Source organism: Vitis vinifera, chromosome 5 (genome assembly GCF_030704535.1).
Source record: "Vitis vinifera cultivar Pinot Noir 40024 chromosome 5, ASM3070453v1".
Lineage (NCBI taxonomy): Eukaryota > Viridiplantae > Streptophyta > Magnoliopsida > Vitales > Vitaceae > Vitis > Vitis vinifera.
In genome coordinates, this window is record NC_081809.1 from 6,053,485 (window position 1) to 6,074,633 (window position 21,149).

The window sequence follows — 21,149 nt, forward strand, 5'->3', positions numbered from 1 at the left end:
AATGCTTCAATTATGGTAAGCAAGGTCACAAGTCTGTTGATTGTAGACTGCCCAAAAAGAATAAACTTAAGGAAGCTAATGTGATTGACGACATCACTAAAAATGTTTCTGACATTGACCTCACAGCAGTAGTCTCTGAGGTGAACTTGGTGGGTTCTAACCCAAAGGAATGGTGGATTGATACTGGTGCTACTCGCCATGTATGCTCTGATAAGAAAATGTTCTCCACTTTTGAACCAATTGAGAATGGGGAAAAAGTGTTCATGGGGAACTCTGCCACCTTTGAGATCAAGGGTCAAGGTAAAGTAATCTTGAAGATGACTTCTGGGAAAGAGTTGACTCTGACCAATGTTTTATATGTACCGGAAATTCGCAAGAACTTGGTGTCTGGTTCATTGCTGAATAATCATGGATTTCGGTTGGTCTTTGAGTCAAACAAATTTGTTTTATCCAAGAGTGGAATGTATGTTGGGAAAGGGTATATGAGTGATGGAATGTGGAAACTCAATGTAATGACTATTATTAAGTCAAATATGAATAAAGCTAGTACTTCTACTTACATGCTTGAGTCTTCTAATCTATGGCATGGTAGATTAGGACATGTTAATTATGATACATTACGCAGATTAATTAACTTAAATCATATACCAACATTCCAAATTAATTCCAACCATAAATGTGAAACTTGTGTTGAGGCAAAACTAACAAGGTCATCTTTTCAAAGTGTTGAAAGAAACACTGAACCCCTTGATTTGATCCATAGTGATATCTGTGATTTGAAATTTGTACAAACAAGAGGTGGTAATAAATATTTTATTACTTTTGTTGACGATAGCACCAAATACTGTTATGTGTATTTACTAAAAAGCAAGGATGAAGCTATAGAGAAATTTGTTCTCTATAAAAACGAAGTTGAGAATCAACTCAACAAGAAAATTAAGGTACTAAGAAGTGATCGATGTGGTGAGTATGAATCGCCATTTGTTGACATTTGTGCTCAACATGGGATTATACACGAAACAACAACACCTTATTCGCCTCAATCTAATGGAGTGGCTGAGCGAAAGAATCGTACCTTAAAGGAAATGATGAATGCAATGTTAATAAGTTCTAGTTTGCCACAAAACATGTGGGGAAAAGCCATTTTAACTGCTAATTACCTTTTGAATAAGGTACCCAAAAAGAAAGCAGAAAAGACTCCATATGAGTTATGGAAAGGAAGAAAGCCATCCTACACATACTTACGAATGTGGGGATGTCTTGCTAAAGTGGCAGTTCCTCCACCTAAAAAGGTGAAAATAGGACCTAAGACTATTGATTGCATTTTCATTGGCTATGCACATAATAATAATGCTTATCGGTTTCTTGTTTATGAATCAAATATCCCAGATATTCATAAGAACACGATAATGGAATCAAGGAATGCATCATTCTTTGAAGATGTATTTCCATGTAAATCCAAAGAAGAGCCAAGTTCATAAAAAAGAATGCTTGAGAGTCAGGATCAAAATGAAGAAGTTGAGGTAGAACCTAGACGTAGCAAAAGGGTAAGGACAGAAAAGTCTTTTGGTCCAGATTTTCTAACTTTTATGCTTGAAGGCAAACCTCAGACTTTTAAAGAGGCAGTGAACTCTACAGAAGGTCTTATGTGGAAAGAGGCCATTAAGAGTGAAATTGATTCCATATTGCAAAACCATACTTGGGAACTAGTGGATCTTCCACCAGGTTGTAAACCTTTAAGTTCCAAGTGGATTTTCAAGAGAAAGATGAAAGTAGATGGATCAATTGACAAGTATAAAGCAAGACTTGTAATCAAAGGCTACAGACAAACTGAAGGCCTAGATTATTTTGACACATATTCTCCTGTGACGAGAATAAATTCCATAAGGATGGTACTTGCAATTGCTGCATTGAGAAATCTTGAAATACATCAAATGGATGTAAAAACAGCCTTTCTAAATGGAGATTTAGATGAAGAAATCTATATGGAGCAACCTGAGGGTTTTTCAGCTCCAGGACAAGAAAAGAAAGTTTGTAAACTGGTGAAATCTTTGTATGGCTTAAAACAAGCACCGAAACAATGACATGAAAAATTTGACAATGTTATGCTGTCACATGGCTTCAAAATCAATGAATGTGACAAGTGTGTTTATGTCAAGGATACAGAACATGGATATGTCATTGTATGTTTGTATGTAGATGACATGCTTATTGTTGGTAGTGATGATAAGATGATCACATCTACAAAGAACATGTTGAATTCAAGGTTTGACATGAAAGACATGAGACTTGCTGATGTTATATTGGGAATAAAAATCAAAAGAACATCAGATGAACTCGTATTAAGTCAGTCACATTATGTAGACAAAATTCTTGGAAAGTTTGATAAAGATAATTCTGGAGTTGCTAGAACACCGGTGGATGTAACTCTACATTTGTCCAAGAATAAAGGTGAGAGTGTTTCTCAAGTAGAATACTCTAGAGTAATAGGCAGTCTAATGTACTTAATGAGTTGTACAAGACCAGACATAGCCTATGCGGTTAGTAAACTGAGTAGATATACGAGTAATCCCGGAGCCAAGCATTGGCAAGGAATTATAAGAGTACTAAAGTACTTACGGTTTACTCGTGATTATGGGCTGCACTATACTAGATATCCTGCTGTACTTGAAGGATATAGTGATGCGAATTGGATATCTAATGTTAAAGACTCAAAATCCCATAGTGGTTATGTGTTTACACTAGGAGGTGCAGCAGTGTCGTGGAAATCCTCAAAACAAATGGTTATTGCCAGATCCACAATGGAATCTGAATTTATAGCACTAGATAAATGTGGGGAAGAGGCTGAATGGTTACGCCACTTCCTAGAGGATATTCCAAGGTGGTCAAAGCCTGTGCCTCCAATTTGCATACATTGTGATAGTCAATCTGCAATTGGTAGAGCACAGAGTAATATGTATAATGGTAAGTCTAAACACATTCGTCGTAGACACAATACCATTAGACAACTACTCTCAACTGGGGTTATCTCTGTGGACTATGTGAAATCCAAAGATAACATTGCGGATCCACTAACCAAAGGGTTAAATAGAGAGTTAGTTGAAAAGTCATCAAGGGGAATGAGACTAAAGCCCATAAAAGAATAAGTCAATACAGTGGATACCCAACCTAGTTGACTGGAGATCCCGAGATCTAGGTTCAAAAGGGACAACTAAACTGTAAAGACTTTGTTAAATCACTGTGGGGATCTTCCCTAGTCCATTCCTATGATAAAATAGTGATGCCCGTAAGAGGAAAGGGTAAGCTATGCTTTTAATGATCCTTATGCTTCGGAAATCCGAACAGAGTAATGCAGGTTACTCGTGATTAAGAGATCACCTATGTAAGAGTGAAGTGGGGCCGCTTCTAAGGGAATTGAATAGGGCACAATTCTTATTAAACTCTTACAGAACCAGGCGTATGTTCATGGCCAAAATGAACATAAAAGTGAGAACTGAAATATGTTAGGAAGATTCCTGTGTGAGATATGTCATCATCTACATAAATGGCAGAACAGTTCAAGGACATCGTGTCTACTGTTTAGCTAGTAGAGTAAACATATTTCTACAAGGGAAGGTTCAAAGGGTAACACCTACCTCTCCTATGCAGGTTTCAACCGTTGTACTCTATCACAAAGTTCATCGTGTCTTAATTTCTTTCATGTGGGGAATTGTTGGAAAAAGGGGATGAATGAAATTAAGTAAATCCATTGAATTAAGTAAATTCATTCATTTTTCCAGAATTCTAAGAGTCTCAAGAAGCCAAATTCATTTTGGCTTTCTGAACCTGTCTGTGTTCTTCCCTCCTTGAAGTCTATAAATAGTGGTAGACTTTCTTTCAAAAGAGAACAGAAAAACTTTGGAGTATTGTCAGAGTGTTGAAGAGTTCCTTCCTTCCATGTCCGTGATAGAGTTGAACAATTTCCAGTTCGCCGGAGTGGCTGCAGAGTGTTGTTGCTGCCATTTGAAGATCGTTTTATCCTGGGAGACAGAGGCCTTGCGATTCTCAAAGCACCTGTGGAGAAGGCGAATCTGTTTTAAGGAGATTGTGTTTTCCACAAGACTCGGTCTAATCTTCTTCCTTAATTCTCTGTTTTTTTTTTCCAGTTTTCTTTTATTTTCTTATGAACTAACCAGTGTGTGTAGTGTGGTTGTCTAACATAAATGCCTAAAGAATGTTCTAGATTCTAATGGCATCACATTAAGCTTCTCCATTAGGCTTTTACATGGTTTTATATACTTATTTGACACCGATCCACTTCTTAGAATTAGGAATATTAGTAAGCCCTTGCATATTATTTTTTTAATTGCATGAATTTCTTCATTCGTAATTCGAAGCTAATAAATATCACGAGTAGTTTCCTCGTGACTCAATACATCATAATATGCAAATAAAGTAAAATTCATCACTTATTAAGTCATTGTCATCACTATCCACATAATATTACAAGCATGCATATAACACACATAGATGTTGTGGATGCCTTGGTGACTCTAAGGGATACAAAGTCATAATTGGTGCACTATTAAACTGCACACTTTCATCTTCACTTTGCTTTTCAAGATTAATACGAGCATTTGATGCTTTTTTTTTCCTATTACTAGACTAACATTACATTACTTGCTTATAAAAAATTACATCTTGATTGACAATAGCTTTCTTAGCTTGTGGGTGGTATAGTTTATAGCTTTTTATTACTTAATAATAACTAATAAAGATACACTTTTCACTTTAATCGTCAAGTTCCTTACATAACAAATTACGCAGATCAACATATATCACACAACCAAATATTTTTAGATGAACAATGTTAAGTTTCATATAATCTTAACCTTCTTGTGAGATCTTTTCATAAACATCTTAATAGGATACGTATTTAATAAATAAATTACACAAAAAAACTACTTTTATCCAAAAATATTTTAGACAATAGTTTTAAATGAAACATACATCTCACCATATCTATAATTGTTATACTTTTATTAGAAGTTTGACTTTGTTTTTTCACTAAACTTTTAACTTGTTTGAAAGTTTCACATATATTTTTTTTTCTTTAAAAAATAAGCTCAATCCTTTCAATTAAAATCATCAATAAAGGTAATAAAAAATATGTGATCTCTATTCAAGGGTGTAACAATCCACTTCCAAGTTCCAATTGGATAGACATCATCCGTTCTAAGCTCAAAAGGGTCTTTATGACTTTAAAACGCATCTATAGTACTAAGAAGAATTCATACATATATAATGTCAAAAACTTTTTCCTTAACCCAAAATAAATTATCATTAATGATTCACATGTCATTGTACAAATGTTTTTTTTTTTTTTTTTTACCTTTTTCTTTTATTCTTTATGTTTTTTGTCCTTCAAGATAGCTCATATAACACGTTGGAGATTAAGTTTTGGAATTCATCCTTCAATTTAATGGAAACCGTGTCTTTACCCTTAATTGGTATTATTATATCATTTTCAAGCTTTACCATTGAATTCAAAGTCTCATGTAACTCTGAGAAACATATATTTCCCACCACATATATAATTACTACTTGTTGAAAAAGACTATATTTTTATTTTTGCTCCCTATACTAATACTACATGTCAAAAATAAGGTTTCTAAAGTTTCGATTTTATCTTTTATAGCATTGGTCTAAAAAGTTTTCTCATTCGATCTTCTAACTCTACAATTAGATTTGTAATGATTATATTTCTTATAATTATAACAATAAATATGAGATTTATTGTTTCCTTGAGTTCAAGAATTATATTTTCCTATTTTAAGGCTTAATTTAGAATTTATTTATCCTTGCGAACTTTGAACTTTTTATTTAATTCAAAATTATCTTGAACCTTTTTTATTTATTTATTTTTAATTTAATTAGCTTTGTAATGCCTCTTTCATCTCGTCTGGGATATTTGACATAAGCATTGGTTATGAGCTTGTAAGAAACCCATTAATTTATCCAACATTATGATATTGATCATTTGATTTTTTATTTATTGTCACATTGTATTCAAACGGCATGATTATGATTCAAAGAATTTTCTTCATAACTTTGAGATTTGAAACACTTTGAACATTATATTTCATTCTATTACCAAAAGCTAATATTCGCAAAAAACAATAAGAAACTTTCCATTTTTTTCCAATAGGAAGAAGCTCAACTTGTCTTCTTAAAGTTTGTAGTTGAACTTTTTCCATTTTTCTACCCTTTGTAGATGTTCATCAATACATTCGATGCACCTTTTGCTTGTAATTTTCACAAATGGAAGTGATATGATCGTTAATAGAAAGATTCCTAAAAGGAAGTGATATTGTATCAAAAGTTAACATTATGGAAGATAAAGAGGTTTCAAATATGCTATGTTGAGGGGAAAATATAAATTATAAAAAATTACTAAATATTATATTATGAATTTTTGTTTACTATTTTTTATGAGTTCATCATTTACTAATTTATATTTCTTTTGTCCTTAAAGAATTTCTAATATATATATATATATATATATATAATTTTATACAATTAGTGACATTATTAATTTAGTACATTGGCTCGAGTTGAAACCAAAAGATTTATTATATAATCGAGATTATTAATTTATCCAACATTTATTTACTGGGATTTTGTTGTATTTTTTATTAGATATAGAACAATTACAAAATCTAATTCTATTAAAACTAAATTCCTAGTAAGTTAAGATCCCAAATCGTGGTAAAGGTTTAAACGTTAAGCTTCCATTAAGCTTGGAGGCTTAACGTTTTATTTGTCTACAAAACAATTACCTGTTTGGTGAGAGAGGAAGAACATTTGCTTGGGCTTGAATTGACAACTGACGACAAGGGCCAATCGAAACCTATTCCACACTGTAGTTTCCTCCTACATCCTTGCTGGGGTTCTAACTTCAAACCCAACCCCACCCAAAACTCTGGAAGAAATGGGGCTGATTGTAGTTGGCCCATTTGACACTAAACCACCTCCACACAAGAGGATCTTGTGTTGATCTCTAAGCCTGGCCCATTGGAGGTAACGCCTCAAAATATGAGAGAATGCGTTGTACTTTGCTCTCTCCCTTCCTATCCTCCCTCTCATATACATATAATATCACAACATAATTCCAGAAGCTAACTCACTTGTCAATGAGAGGCCCAAACCCAAGCTCTAATCACCCAACTCTTCAACTCTTGGAAAAATGCAAAACCTTGGACACCCTAAAGCAAGTCCATGCTCATATGATCACAACCGGCCTCATTTTTCACACCTACCCTCTCAGTAGAATCCTCCTGATCTCCTCCACCATAGTCTTCACCCATGCACTCTCCATCTTTAACCATATCCCAAACCCAACCATCTTCCTCTACAACACCCTCATTTCCTCACTTGCCAACATCAAGCCCCACACCCACATCGCCTTCTCTCTCTATTCTAGAGTTCTAACTCACACAACCCTTAAACCCAACGGCTTCACCTTCCCTTCTCTCTTCAAGGCTTGTGGATCTCAGCCATGGCTCCGCCATGGTAGAGCCCTCCACACCCATGTCTTGAAATTCCTCGAGCCCACTTGTGACCCCTTTGTTCAAGCTGCCTTGCTCAATTACTATGCCAAGTGTGGCAAGGTGGGTGCCTGTAGATATCTTTTTAATCAAATCAGCAAACCAGATTTGGCTTCTTGGAACTCCATTTTAAGCGCTTATGTGCATAATTCTGGTGCTATTTGTGAGGACGTTAGTTTGTCATTAGAGGTGTTGACTTTATTCATTGAGATGCAAAAATCTCTTATCAAGGCTAATGAAGTCACTCTGGTAGCTTTGATTAGCGCCTGTGCTGAATTGGGTGCACTCAGTCAAGGTGCATGGGCACATGTCTACGTATTAAAGCACAATCTTAAGCTAAATCACTTTGTAGGGACTGCTTTAATTGATATGTATTCAAAATGCGGGTGTCTGGATTTAGCATGTCAACTGTTTGATCAATTACCCCACAGGGACACGTTATGTTACAATGCGATGATCGGAGGGTTTGCAATTCATGGTTATGGGCATCAAGCACTTGATCTTTTCAAGAAAATGACACTTGAGGGTTTGGCTCCTGACGATGTAACTCTAGTAGTCACAATGTGTAGTTGCTCTCATGTGGGATTGGTGGAGGAAGGATGCGATGTTTTTGAGTCCATGAAAGAGGTTTATGGGGTTGAACCGAAACTAGAGCATTATGGATGCCTTGTGGATCTTCTAGGTCGAGCTGGGCGGCTCAGGGAAGCAGAGGAAAGGGTTCTGAATATGCCCATGAAGCCAAATGCTGTCATATGGAGGTCTTTACTCGGGGCAGCAAGGGTTCATGGGAATCTAGAGATAGGAGAAGTTGTACTCAAACACTTGATACAGTTAGAGCCAGAGACCAGTGGAAACTATGTGCTCTTGTCTAATATGTACGCAAGCATCAACAGATGGGATGATGTGAAGAGAGTGAGGAAACTGATGAAGGATCATGGCATTAACAAAGTGCCTGGAAGCAGCTTGGTAGAGGTTGGCGGTGCCATGCATGAGTTCCTGATGGGGGACAAGACACACCCACGTTCAAAAGAGATTTACTTGAAGCTTGAAGAGATGAGCAGACGGCTACACGAGTATGGCCATAAACCCAGAACCCTAGAAGTGTTGTTTGACATTGAAGAGGAGGAGAAGGAAGATGCCCTCTCTTATCATAGTGAAAGATTAGCAATTGCCTTTGCTCTCATAGCATCTCATCACTGTGCTCCTATTCGAATCATAAAGAACCTTAGGGTATGTGGTGACTGCCATACAAGTAGTAAGCTTATTTCAAAGATATACGAAAGAGAAATTATCGTAAGAGATCGGAATCGGTTTCATCATTTCAAAGAAGGGGCTTGTTCTTGTTCGGATTACTGGTAAACGCGTGCTTGCTTCATAATGTGATTCTCAGGATTGCATAACAAAATTAGACTTATAAAGGTTTAGTGAAGTATAATTTAATTGTCTTTTGGTAATTCTGCAACATGGGCTCTGTATGAAGTTTTGGGGGCCTTTTTTAAAACCCCCCTGGTCATAATTCAGGCAGAAGATATTGCCAATGGGTTGAGGTTGAGTCTGCATTAAAGACAATAAAAATTCCTTAGTTGACCTACTGTTTGGATTAGGTTTCTCTTGAGATCTGAAGCAGCCTAATCCAACCTAACCCGAGTTGTTGTATTGTAGGCATCTTGATCGACCTAATGAATCGTGAATGACCTTCTTCTTTTTCTTCTTTCAATCATATGGGGCTGCTTTCATAAATGATTAATAAAGCATCTTTCTCTGTGATAACGTTGATGTGGCCGGGTCTCCATCAATTAACAACTTAATTTATAAATCCGAAATAAACCATCCCACATCGTATAAAAAGAAAAAACTAAGATATGTACCTACTATTAAAAACAATTTTTAGAAAATAAATAAATTTTTTTTTATGAAAATATCCTATTTTCTATTTTTAAGAATACGTAATTATTTTTTATTTTAGATAATAAAAAACTATTTTAAAAAATCATATGGCTAAACTCATTGTCTTAATTGTTAATATCATAAAAAGAATAAATTTCAAGAGAGATAAAATAAAGAGAAAAATTAGGAACAAATAAAAAATAAAAATAAAAATAAAGTAAATAATTCCTTTTTCATTTATTTATTTTTAAAAATCTATAAGCACGTGAATGACACTGGCCCTCGAGGCATCCAAAAATTCGTTCCCAGGCAGGACGGAGGACAGATTCCAGAATCCAGACTGGCAAAATACATGGTAAACAGAATCCAAACAAGATCCAACGAAAAGGACAGGTAAATTTGCGAGCCGACCCCCCCACCCACCAATCGTGACCGGGCTCCATACTCTGAACGTGGAGGACACAGAGCCCACGTTTACAGTAAATGGGCCTATGACAGTATGACGGCAGCCTCACTCATACCGTACCATGTTTGGAAACGTCATATCACCCTGACAGTCCAGTATCAATTCAAATTTCCTCGTGGGTCCTTTAGGGTGCACAGATTGATATTTATCTGAATGGTTGGGTATATAATATATTATACATATGAGCCGACGCTAAAGATTAGAAAGAGTATGGTTTTGAAGTCTAATTTAATGTATATTATAAGGTTAACATTTTAATAATTATGAAAGCAAATTTACTTACAAGGTGACATTTGCTATGTTGGGTCAATTGCTTGCCAGTTTACACGCTACAGACAATGGTATGCGTAAAAGAGTCTAGTATTCCTTTTGCATTCTAATCTGCCGTACCGTGAAAGGGATATCCCCTATACTTTTCCCGGCCAATAAAATTGACATAAATGTGATAATTTATATTAAAAAATAATACAAAAATATAAGTAAAAGAATACAAAAATATGTGAAATAACTTTTTTTATTAAAATTAATAATTATGGGAAAAATGAATATTTTTTCTTTGATTTTTTTTTCATTTTAATTACAATTTGAAAGATGATAACAAAACCGTTTTAATATTCTTATTTAGAATGAACTTTTTGAATGATAAAGATAATGTGTGTAATATTTTCAAGATTTTTTGAATTTATAGGGAGATATCCAAAATTAAATGGTTTAATTTACAGAATTTAATTCATTTGATTTTGATAACTTGTCTCATTCATTGATAAAATTTATTAATACAAATATTTATTTTTAATTATTTTTCAACTTTAATAGAAAGATTTATTTCCTTTGGAAATTCATCAATGAGATAAAATATTTTTTTTTTATTATATTATAATGAAAAATTTTAATTTTATTTATAAAACTAAATTTTACGATCTTTTAAATTTTGTCATATGTCACATTTTTAATGTATGTAATGTCTCAATGCGACTTATCATGTCAATCTAGTGATTTAATTTATTAAAATTCTTGATATATATTACAAAATTTTTATTATTTCTTTCAAAATGATGGAAATTGTATTTATGATAAGTATTTAATCCCTTTTTTGAAATAATTAATAAAAATTTTACTTGGCGTGGGGCGTAAGAGTTTTAATTATTTTGGGCATCTTTGTGTGACGTGTCCACCAACAAGAAGATCCAAACACATTGAGAGGGAGAAATTTTTAAAGGGTTTTGTAGCAGTGGAGGTTGTCGTGATTTATAAAGCGTGCCACGTGTCTGAAAGAAACGCCACGTTAGTGGAAGGAGGAAATAGTTAAGAATGTGATAAAGAAAGAAGGGGAAATTTGATTGTAACACCCGTAATGGAAGATGATGTATGTGGCCACGATGTTGGGTATGTTCAATTTGGAAAAATGGCAAGCACTTTCCACTCACCAACATGCAATTTATTTATGAAAAATATACGAACAGGCGTTGGTGCATCTTTGAATTCAAAAACAAGAAGATTCAAGGAAGCTGAGCTGTACAAAAAGGCCCGCCGGCCTCCATCATGGAATTGGTGTTTGTGTGTTTATGTCCACTCCACTTTTTGATAAGTGTCCTTCTCCTTTATGCCATACATCCTACTTTGTGTTGCTCTAAGAGAAAAGGGGTGGGTGCCCCATGTTCACTGTGAATAGGGATTTAGGAATAATGGATAAAGAAGAGAGAAGGAGAAGACAAAGCAAGAGAAAAAGTGTCTACATTCATCCTCCCAATTTACACATGCTTTTACATTTTTACCCAATATTCCCTATAAAATCAATCCAAAATTTAGCACGATTCAGTCCACGTCTCGTCAATAAAAATTCATTTTTCTATCTATATTCCCCAAATTCCCCTCTTTTTTTCTCTCTCTCCTCTCTCCATTATTAGCTTCCAAACAGGCCAGGCGTAGAACCAGAGCTTGGCCTCCGCTTCCAATGGCGTCCATTTCCACACTCTTCACCAAAACCCCGAACCCATCTCCATCTCTATGTCTCCCCAGAACCCCCAAGTCCCATTTTACCCCCGCCTTCAGGCTCCCCATTCCTCTCCATTCCAAGACGAGAACCCACCAGAAGTTACGGGTTTCGTCCGCTTTGATCGAGCCGGACGGTGGCAAGCTCGTAGAGCTCTTCGTGGAGGAGTCTCTGAGGGATGTGAAGAAGAGAGAAGCCTTGCGGATGCCCAGAATCAAGCTCTCAAGGATCGATCTTGAGTGGGTTCATGTATTGAGCGAAGGATGGGCCAGCCCTCTTCGCGGGTTCATGAGAGAATCCGAGTTCCTCCAAACTCTTCATTTCAATTCGCTCCGACTCGACGACGGCTCCTTCGTCAACATGTCGGTGCCGATTGTGTTGGCCATTGATGATGCGGAGAAGCATCAGATTGGTGACTCCACCAAGGTCGCTCTCGTCGACTCCAAGGACAATACGATTGCGATTTTAAGCAGGTATGATAATTTTCTTCTTCTCTTTTTGGAAATTATGTCAATCACCATGTTTGAATATAAGTTACAACCATAGGCTTTATTATACTATACATGCGTTTGGGATTTTGATAATTTAGTCGTTTTTTTTTTCTTTTAAGCATAACGTAAATTTTGTTCACTTTTGTATTGTGATGGATTTATAGAGTAGATGGTTTGGGTTCACGTATGGTGTTTTGTTAATATATAGACTGGTTCTGAGGATAATACCCTCATCCCCTGGTATTCATTAACATCTAGTTATGTTGGTATACAGGTAGATTGTCAAATTTTCAGTCATTTTGTCAAATTTGGTAATTTTTTTATTCAATTGTATTGGTAATCTTCACTGTGTAGGATAAATTCTAAAGTTTTGATTCTGTAAGAGCATTAAACATTGACAATATCCACTATGCCGCTTTTTTGGGGTATGGATTGAGATTGTCCATGGTTTTGTGCCACTTTGAGCTCAAAACTTGTTGATGAGATGAAGCTAAGCCGACCTTTGATGCCTGCTAGAGGATGCTAATTGTCATTTGCTTCTAGTTTGATTTGTTTATCAGAAACCCTCTTGCACTGGTGTTGGAATGACCTTAATTGTGGCATTGTTATAGAAATTTACTAAATCTTATGTGGAATTAGTACAGTATTATTTCCATCTATTGTGCTTTAGATGTTTTCTTCTTCTTCTTCTTCGGTTAACAGGGGTTGTTCTCATTTTGTGGTCACTCTCAAGGTCTTTTTTAGTGGTCAAACTGTTTTATATGTTCATCCATACATCTGTGCTGGTATTTGGAAATGTCAATGGCTTGTGAAATGACAATCATGTTTAAAATTATAGGTGAGAATGCAAAGTGAGGTGTTGGGATCTGTAGATAGCTGATGCGTAGGTTTCTCGCTGTTTAATTTTCTATTCTTAGTATATCCTTTTGAGTCCTTTGAATACAAATTCCTTTCTTCCAGTAAATGTACATTGTTGATGCATGGTTTCATGATCATGCTAGGAGAAATTCACAGGGGAAAATGATTAGATGCGTAGCCTGAAAAGTCCTCAATGACATGGATTATTTTGGTGATAAATTATTCTCTTGTGATAGGTTCTGGTTCTGGTTCTGGTAAAAAAATATTTATAGTGGGGTTTCCTGTTCTTTATTCCAATCCCACTGCTAAGAAAGTTATTCACTTCTTAAAATATCTCATATATGTAGGCAGGAATAGGGGAAGAGATCACATTTATCCTGGTGGGAGCAAAAGTAATGATACGGTTTATAATGTTTCCTCAATGACATATAATCTGTTCAATTTCTTGGATTGAAAAAATGAAAATCTAGTCAATTTCTGGCTAAGCCCAGATCTTTTTAATCCATGATAACTGTGGGTGATAAAACTTGAATCTTCTTAATGGATAACCAGCATTTCAAGGGAGCATGCCATAATTCATCCCGTATGATCAACCGTATGCCTAGGTGCTACATCACCTACCTGGTCTGCCTAGCATGTCCTTAAGCAGGCAAAGATAACTGTTTGCAAGTACTTGTTATTTAAGTTTGTCAGCATAATTTACTGACCTTTATGTTTTTTTGTGGATTAAAACAACTGGAACTTTGCTTTCATGGGACCTTCTGAGTTTCTAATAATTTGGCAATCTACCCATGATCCCAAATTTCCAATTCTGGGAGTGCCTATTTAATCGAACTTGCTTGTCCAGGTTGTTACTTCCATATTGATGTAGTAAAGTCACTTTTAGGAAATATGAAAACACTCTGCAAATTGGATTAACTTCTTTAATGTGAAACAGTTACATAGGGTTCCTAGGGATGGCTTTGTCATCCATAAAATTGCGTACTAGGTGAAGAATAATGTAATTTTGGATTGTTCCATTCAACTATTTATGGTGATTGTTCATCCCTTATTGATTCATTGATTTGGTAATTTCAGTATTGAGATCTACAAGCACCACAAAGAAGAAAGGATAGCCAGAACTTGGGGGACTACTGCCCCTGGTTTGCCGTATGTGGATCAAGCAATAACCAATTCTGGAAACTGGCTGATTGGAGGTGACTTGGAGGTTGTTGAGCCAGTCAAGTACAATGATGGTCTTGATCGATTTCGACTATCCCCTGCCGAACTCCGTGAAGAATTCACCAAGCGCAATGCTGATGCAGTGTTTGCTTTCCAGCTCAGGAATCCTGTGCACAATGGTCATGCTTTGCTGATGACTGACACACGGCGTCGGCTTCTTGAGATGGGCTACAAGAACCCTGTCCTCTTACTTCATCCATTAGGAGGCTATACAAAGGCAGATGATGTTCCGCTTGGTTGGAGAATGAAGCAACATGAGAAGGTTCATGAACTGATCCTATGATGTATTGCTCAATTTGAAAATCAGTTATCCCTCTGCCAGAAGGGTCCATTATGTAATTGCCTTACCTTCAGTTCTAATTCTGATTAATATTGAAAATGTTCCTCAGGTGCTTGAAGATGGGGTTCTTGATCCAGAGACAACTGTAGTTTCTATTTTCCCATCTCCCATGCACTATGCTGGTCCAACTGAGGTGCAGTGGCATGCAAAGGCTCGCATTAATGCAGGGGCTAACTTTTACATTGTTGGTCGGGACCCAGCAGGCATGGGCCACCCAGTTGAGAAGAGAGACTTATATGATGCTGACCATGGGAAGAAGGTATTGAGCATGGCTCCTGGACTGGAACGGCTAAACATCCTTCCTTTCAAGGTATATAAACTATTGTAGCTCTTATGAAACTCAAAATTGCTTTCCTGTTTAATTTATGAAATCTGTAGGATTCACAAGTTGAGGTATAATTGCAGGTTGCTGCATATGATAAAACTCAGAATAAAATGGCATTCTTTGATCCCTCAAGGGCTCAAGACTTCCTCTTCATATCTGGCACAAAGGTATATTTTTTGCATAGGAAAAAAATGCAGACCTCTTTTTTTATTTCATATCTAATGATAATCCCAAAATGGCTGAAAATTATTCAGACTGGGCATGCATTTTTTTCAACATGGAAATATTTGATGGATGATGTTTCTGAACAAGGCCGCTACATTTTGCAGATGAGAACTCTAGCGAAGAACAAAGAGAACCCTCCAGACGGATTTATGTGCCCGGGTGGTTGGGAAGTGTTGGTGGAATATTATGACAGTTTGGTGCCCAGCAACAACGGCAAAGTCCCGGAAACTGTTCCTGCTTAAATGGATTGCTGCCATCTGATTGGGAGAAACCTTAAATCTATTTATCTCCAGTCTGCATCAAACTATGTTGCCATCTGATTTGGGAGAAACTTTAAAAACCTATTTGTCTTCTGTGTGTGATTGGTGAAGTTTGGTAAGAATGGTGTGTGCAGATCCTGTAATAAAACCACGAGAAGCAGTGCCACAGAGGCAGACATATGCCTCTGTCTGTAAATTAGAGTGCCCATGGTTACATCTTGAATCGGTGGACCTGGGGCAACTGCCTGCACTGCACTGCACTACACTACTTTGTCAATGGGCTTTTATAAAGGACATAGGTTTTATGGCTTTTAGATGATAATCCTTGTAATTTTTCAGTCATGCATCAAAGAGAAAATAGAAAGAAGGCAGCTCAATCAGTTTGCTTATATATGGAAACACCAAAAAGCCACAACTTCCCTTGAATGCATGCCCGAACTATCATTTAGGCCGTGGCTTAAATTTGCCTGAATTTACCCACCCAATTGTTAAAATCAATTGTTAATTTGGAATGTTCTCTGGATATTATGACCTGGCTTGCACATGCCCCACTTTTGGTTGGACTCCATAAGCTTTCAGATATTATAAAGACCGTTACATTACCCCACTTTTGGTTGGACTCCATAAGCTCTCAGATATTATAAAGACCTTTACAATATGGCATATCCATTTCTTTTGTATATTCGGATTATGGGAAAAGAATAGGAATAAAAAGGTATTGTCATCGGGGGCTAGAGGAGGCCATAATGGGCTATTAAAAACATAATAAGACAAAAAATTCGACCTTAAAATTTATTAAAATGGAGGACAGTGGTTGTATAAGAAAAAGAAAAGATAATGGTAGAATAAAAAGGCAAAAAAAGGAAAGATAAGTGTGAATCAGATAGAGTTTATAAAATATTTTATTTATTTTGTTCTTAAATTCATCTAAATTTAAAAAATAAATTTTGAATTAGGAACGGGCAACATGTCACAGGAGTGGTCATATCTGAGAAGAGAGCAACTCTTTTCTCAGTCTCACCATTGTTTTCGTTTTACCATGCTACAGTTCATAGTTCCAAGCGTGCCAGACTTCGTAAGTGGAGGCCCAATTGCCTCTCTCCTGCTAACCCTGCTTGCCTTCATGCCAACAAGAAGTCCTGATTTGTCCAGAGTTTCCACCCAAGTTACAGTCGAGCAAACTCGTGAAATTCACTGAAATTTGTAGAAACTGTCCTCAATAATTACAAGTGCTATACAGAAGCTCTAATGGGAAAACTCTAGTATTGCAAACATACCAATGGAAGTCATTCACACATATAAAGTTACACAATGTTTTAATCGGTTCGACTAATTATGCCTACTTTTAAGAATAAGTGATAACATTTCATTATACAAGAGAATATTACAAAAGACTAAAAATTAATATAACTATTTAATATCAAAATACTCTATTTACCCGTTTTTTGTATCTCTACTTGAGTCCTTTTGTTCTATCAGATGGGTCTCACTTTTCCTCCTCAGGACTACATTTTGAACTTAAGCTACAAGAAAATATTCTATTTATAGCGAGGAATTTGACCCAACAAAAAGATCATACAATTTTATCACCGTTGACAATAGCTGCATATATTATAAGCTCTATAATGAGTCGGTTAATACAATGTAATGCATAATTTTTTCTTTTTGAAGTAAATGTGGCTACCACTTTAGATATCTAAGAAATGGTTTTTCTGAAACAGGTATGCACTTGACAACAAAGCCAATTGGCCAAGACATGGCTGCAATGGCAATGCAGGCCTCCCATTGTCCCCGATCCAACCTCTCCGTATCTGCAAATTTGTTCAAAAATTCAACCATGACAACCTGAAGGATAACGGTTATCCCAATGACCCCCAAAAATAACTTGTTTTTGTGTATCCCCTTAAAGATATTCTTCTTCTCCAGCTTCCTTGCATTGAATTCGTTGAAGACTTGGCATAGCACAAAAGTATTGAATATCAGGGTGTTCTTTATCTTGTCTTTCACACCAAAGATTGATCCTCCTTTGAACTGTAGGGTCAAGAGGACAGCTATCTGATACAAAGCTTGGGCTAACAGATTTCTCCACATGATGTTGGTGATGAGTGGCTCTACCTTACCCACAGGTTGCTTCTCCATGAGCTCCTTGGTAGGTTGCTCTGTTGCCAGAGCCAGAGCACCTAATGTGTCCATGATCAAGTTCACCCACAACAGTTGCACTGCTGTCAATGGGACTTCACCAGCTGAAAGTACTGCCACAAAGTTGATTGCGAGGGCTGCAAGATTCACTGTGAGCTGGAACTGGATGAATTTTTGAATATTGTTATAAACACATCTTCCCCACCTCAAAACCATTGCCACCGAAGCAAAATTATCATCCAAGATGATGATATCTGAGCTCTCCTTTGCAACTTCAGTGCCCTGTATCCCCATAGAAAGTCCTATGTCCGCTTCTTTTAATGCTGGTGCATCATTTGTGCCATCACCTGTCACTGCAACCACATGACCCTTCTGTTTCAAGCACCGTATCATGAGAAGTTTATCAAAGGGAGAGGACCTGGCCATCACGCAGATTTTATCGACTTTCTCCATTCTCTCTTCTGGGGTGTACTTCCGGAATGCCTCACCTTCTATCACCACTTCACTGTTCATGTTTTGATCAGCTTTCAGTATTCCACATTCAGTAGCTATAGCTCTCGCAGTGAAGACATTGTCACCAGTGATCATTTTGACGTTCACTCCAGCGTGTTGGCAATCTTCCACGGCTTTTCTCACCCCTGGTCTACATGGGTCCTTTATCCCCATCAATCCTATAAGGGTCAAGCTGTCTTCTTTTATCTTTTGCCGGCCTTCTTTAATTTCATGCTCTTCCTCTGGAATTTGTTTATGGGCAAAAGCAATGCATCGGAGGCTGCTAGCAGCCATACCTTGAATTATTTGCTCAAATGTCATCCTTTCAGTAACATTCAGATCTTTCATCCTTCCAGAAGCATCATAGTAACTTGAACACATTGCTAATATCATCTCTGCTGCTCCCTTCCAATGCACGTGGATTGTGTTGTCAGTCTTCTTTCTCATTAGAATCCCGCTTCTTTTCTTCTCTGAATTGAAGGCTTCAACATGAAGAATTGTACAATTCTTCTTCAGTACCTCCATGTCCATGCCAAGTTCCTGGACAGACCAGGAAAGTATTGCTTTTTCAGTGGGACTACCAGAAAACTCGAGTTTAGCTGTAGTGTCCCTGTAAATGCTACCAGTTGTGTTCAAAGCAATTCCATGTTGAATCAATTTGAGGATATTTGTGGCAATTGAAGAGGAAGCTTCAATAGGCTGTTTGCCAAGCCAAAACTTTGTCACCTTCATCTGGTTCAGAGTGAGGGTACCTGTTTTGTCGGTACAAATGGTGGTAGCAGAGCCCATGGTCTCACAGGCAGAGAGCTTCCGAACCATGGCCTGGTCAGCCATCATTCTCTTCATTGAATAAGCAAGAGTGAGTGTTACAGCCAATGGCAAGCCTTCCGGAATTGACATAACCAAAATGCTAACTGCAGAGGCAATGATTCCGACTACCGCATTCACTACATCATCAGACTTTGTCTTCCTGCCATTGAACTCCTTATTTCCATTATCATCTTTTGTATTTCCTGTGAAGTAGCGAACCAGCAACACTACAAGAACTAGAAATGCAACTGTCAAACCAACCTTACCAATTGATGAAGTTAGCTCGTTAAGCCGAGCTTGTAAGGGTGTCTGTTCATTGGTGTCGCGGCTGATTGTGCTCATCATCTGGCCCCATGTTGTGTTCATGCCAACAGATGTCACAAGCATTAGAGCATATCCATCAGCTACCTTGGTTCCAGAAAACAAAAATGGATTCTGGCTGGTGTTGACTTCCACGTTGTCACTCTCCCCTGTTATGCTTGATTCATCCACTTGCAAAGAATGCCCATCCAAGAACAGTCCATCAGCCGGAACTTGATCTCCAATCCTTAAGCAAACCACATCCCCAACAACAATCTCAAATATAGAAATCTGCTGACATATCTCATTCCGGACGACATTAACCTGAATATTGTTGCTGACTTTTGACAACTTGTCAAATTGTCTGTTCTGTCTGTAGTTACTTACAGCAGACACAGAAATGACGAGAAAAACGGCGACAAGTATGCTTCCACCGTCGTACCACCCTTCCTTCAGCCCATGCTCTTTAATTCCAAAACAAAGAGAGAGTGTGGCACAGACTAGAAGTACGAGAATTGTAAGATCCTTAAAAGCTTCCACCACAAAGTGGAAGAAGCTCTTCGTAGGTGGCCTCGGGTATGTGTTTGAACCGAACGCCTCCTGCCTCCAAGCAACGTCCTTTGCAGCACCATGGATGCCATTTTTGACATCTGATCGTAGAGCAACAGCCACACCTTCAACTCCTCCAAATCCAAGAAGCTGGTCTAAGTTTTTCTCCTTCACTAATGCAGTGAGGCTTGTTTGATCAACGTTTGAGAAGTCAGCGTCCGCCTTAACGTCGAGGACCAAAAAAGGAGGAGTACTGGAGGGGAGTTTGCTGCAGCTGCTGTTGTTATTGGACAGAGGGTGATGGAGAAGAGAGCGTAGCGTCCTGGAAAAATAGATAGTAGCAAAGGCCAAGCGCCATCTCTTGATGGGTTTTCTAAGGATAGTTGGCACGTTTTCTAAGGACGCCATGCAACTCAACATGCAAAATACCGGACATTCTTTTTCCAAATGGCAAAAAAGGATACCATTAGGTCCGAAACAAGAGATGAGTTTTATTGTCCAAGCAACACCGCAGGCAAGAAAATGAAGAAGAAAAGGATAGCAGCCTGCTGAGTGTGGAGGAGCCTAGACGAATTGATCCTTATACATGCGCGATATATAAAGGAAGATAATGTCTTGATTTCTTGTGACATTCAATTGTCCCCAGACTGACCCCTCCTTTGAATATGATTATGGTAAAATAGTGAAATATATTGAACTATTTTGATGGGTAACGCTTCCATTAAAAAGTGCTACCATTTTTAAACATACTTTTATGAAAGAATAAATGGGTATATATGTGTACTGATATGAACCAATAAAATACTTCGGATAATGTTTTTTGGTAATACCCTGAATAAGATTCAAGTGAATTTGATAGAAACATAAATGTGATTCTTTAAATTTTTAGAAGTAATTTTTGAAATTAATTTAAAGGTTCAATTTTTGTCAGGAAGAAGTATGTCTAATGTTCCAAACGTTACTTGTAGATGAGTTGTTGATTAGGTTCTGGTCGATACCCTTGATTTGTATGGAATCAAAATTGGCAATGAACTTCCTAAAGAGTTCATTGCAATTCTTTTTATTCAGGTTCCTTGCCTCAAAACAGTGAAGAACATCGTCAGGGCTCAGGACAGGAAATTTCAAGGAAAGCTCATTCTTCCTCACGGGTGAGTTCCAGGAAGGAAGAGGTTCAAGTACAAACTCGAGCTATCTGGCCCTGGCATGC

At 37.1% G+C, this 21,149-nt stretch overlaps 3 protein-coding genes across 4 annotated transcripts; 2 read left to right on the top strand and 1 right to left on the bottom strand.

Annotated features, from left to right (window-relative positions):
* The first annotated feature begins 7,135 nt into the window (after positions 1-7,135).
* LOC100264947 (pentatricopeptide repeat-containing protein At5g43790) lies at positions 7,136-9,132 on the top strand. Its single transcript, XM_002283526.4, has one exon. It carries the CDS (start codon positions 7,173-7,175, stop codon positions 8,943-8,945), a length of 1,773 nt encoding a protein of 590 aa, XP_002283562.1. The 5' UTR covers positions 7,136-7,172; the 3' UTR covers positions 8,946-9,132.
* A 2,280-nt stretch (positions 9,133-11,412) lies between these two features.
* Positions 11,413-15,966, top strand: LOC100259752 (ATP sulfurylase 1, chloroplastic-like). 2 transcript variants are annotated; one of them, XM_002283536.5, is made up of 5 exons: positions 11,413-12,405; positions 14,359-14,764; positions 14,892-15,152; positions 15,248-15,334; positions 15,497-15,966. In XM_002283536.5, the coding sequence occupies exons 1-5, from the start codon at positions 11,894-11,896 to the stop codon at positions 15,632-15,634; spliced, it is 1,404 nt and encodes a 467-aa protein (XP_002283572.1). In that variant the 5' UTR covers positions 11,413-11,893; the 3' UTR covers positions 15,635-15,966. The 2 variants fall into 2 exon arrangements, with proteins under 2 accessions (XP_002283572.1, XP_059592857.1); XM_059736874.1 differs by having other exon boundaries at positions 11,495-12,405; positions 15,248-15,966.
* Positions 15,967-17,244: 1,278 nt separating this feature from the next.
* On the bottom strand, positions 17,245-20,494 carry LOC100261436 (putative calcium-transporting ATPase 13, plasma membrane-type). The gene has a single exon (XM_002279407.5). It carries the CDS (start codon positions 20,360-20,362, stop codon positions 17,333-17,335), a length of 3,030 nt encoding a protein of 1,009 aa, XP_002279443.2. The 5' UTR covers positions 20,363-20,494; the 3' UTR covers positions 17,245-17,332.
* Between the last annotated feature and the right edge of the window lie 655 nt (positions 20,495-21,149).

Excerpts from the sequence above, each read along its gene's own strand:
- LOC100264947 (XM_002283526.4), top strand. The coding sequence starts at position 7,173 with ATGAGAGGCCCAAACCCAAGCTCTAATCACCCAACTCTTCAACTCTTG.
- LOC100259752 (XM_059736874.1), top strand. The coding sequence starts at position 11,894 with ATGGCGTCCATTTCCACACTCTTCACCAAAACCCCGAACCCATCTCCA. Across the intron at positions 14,765-14,891 it reads GAATGAAGCAACATGAGAAG|GTGCTTGAAGATGGGGTTCT; the intron begins GTTCATGAACTG and ends AATGTTCCTCAG. Across the intron at positions 15,153-15,247 it reads TAAACATCCTTCCTTTCAAG|GTTGCTGCATATGATAAAAC; the intron begins GTATATAAACTA and ends GTATAATTGCAG.
- LOC100261436 (XM_002279407.5), bottom strand. The coding sequence starts at position 20,362 with ATGTTGAGTTGCATGGCGTCCTTAGAAAACGTGCCAACTATCCTTAGA.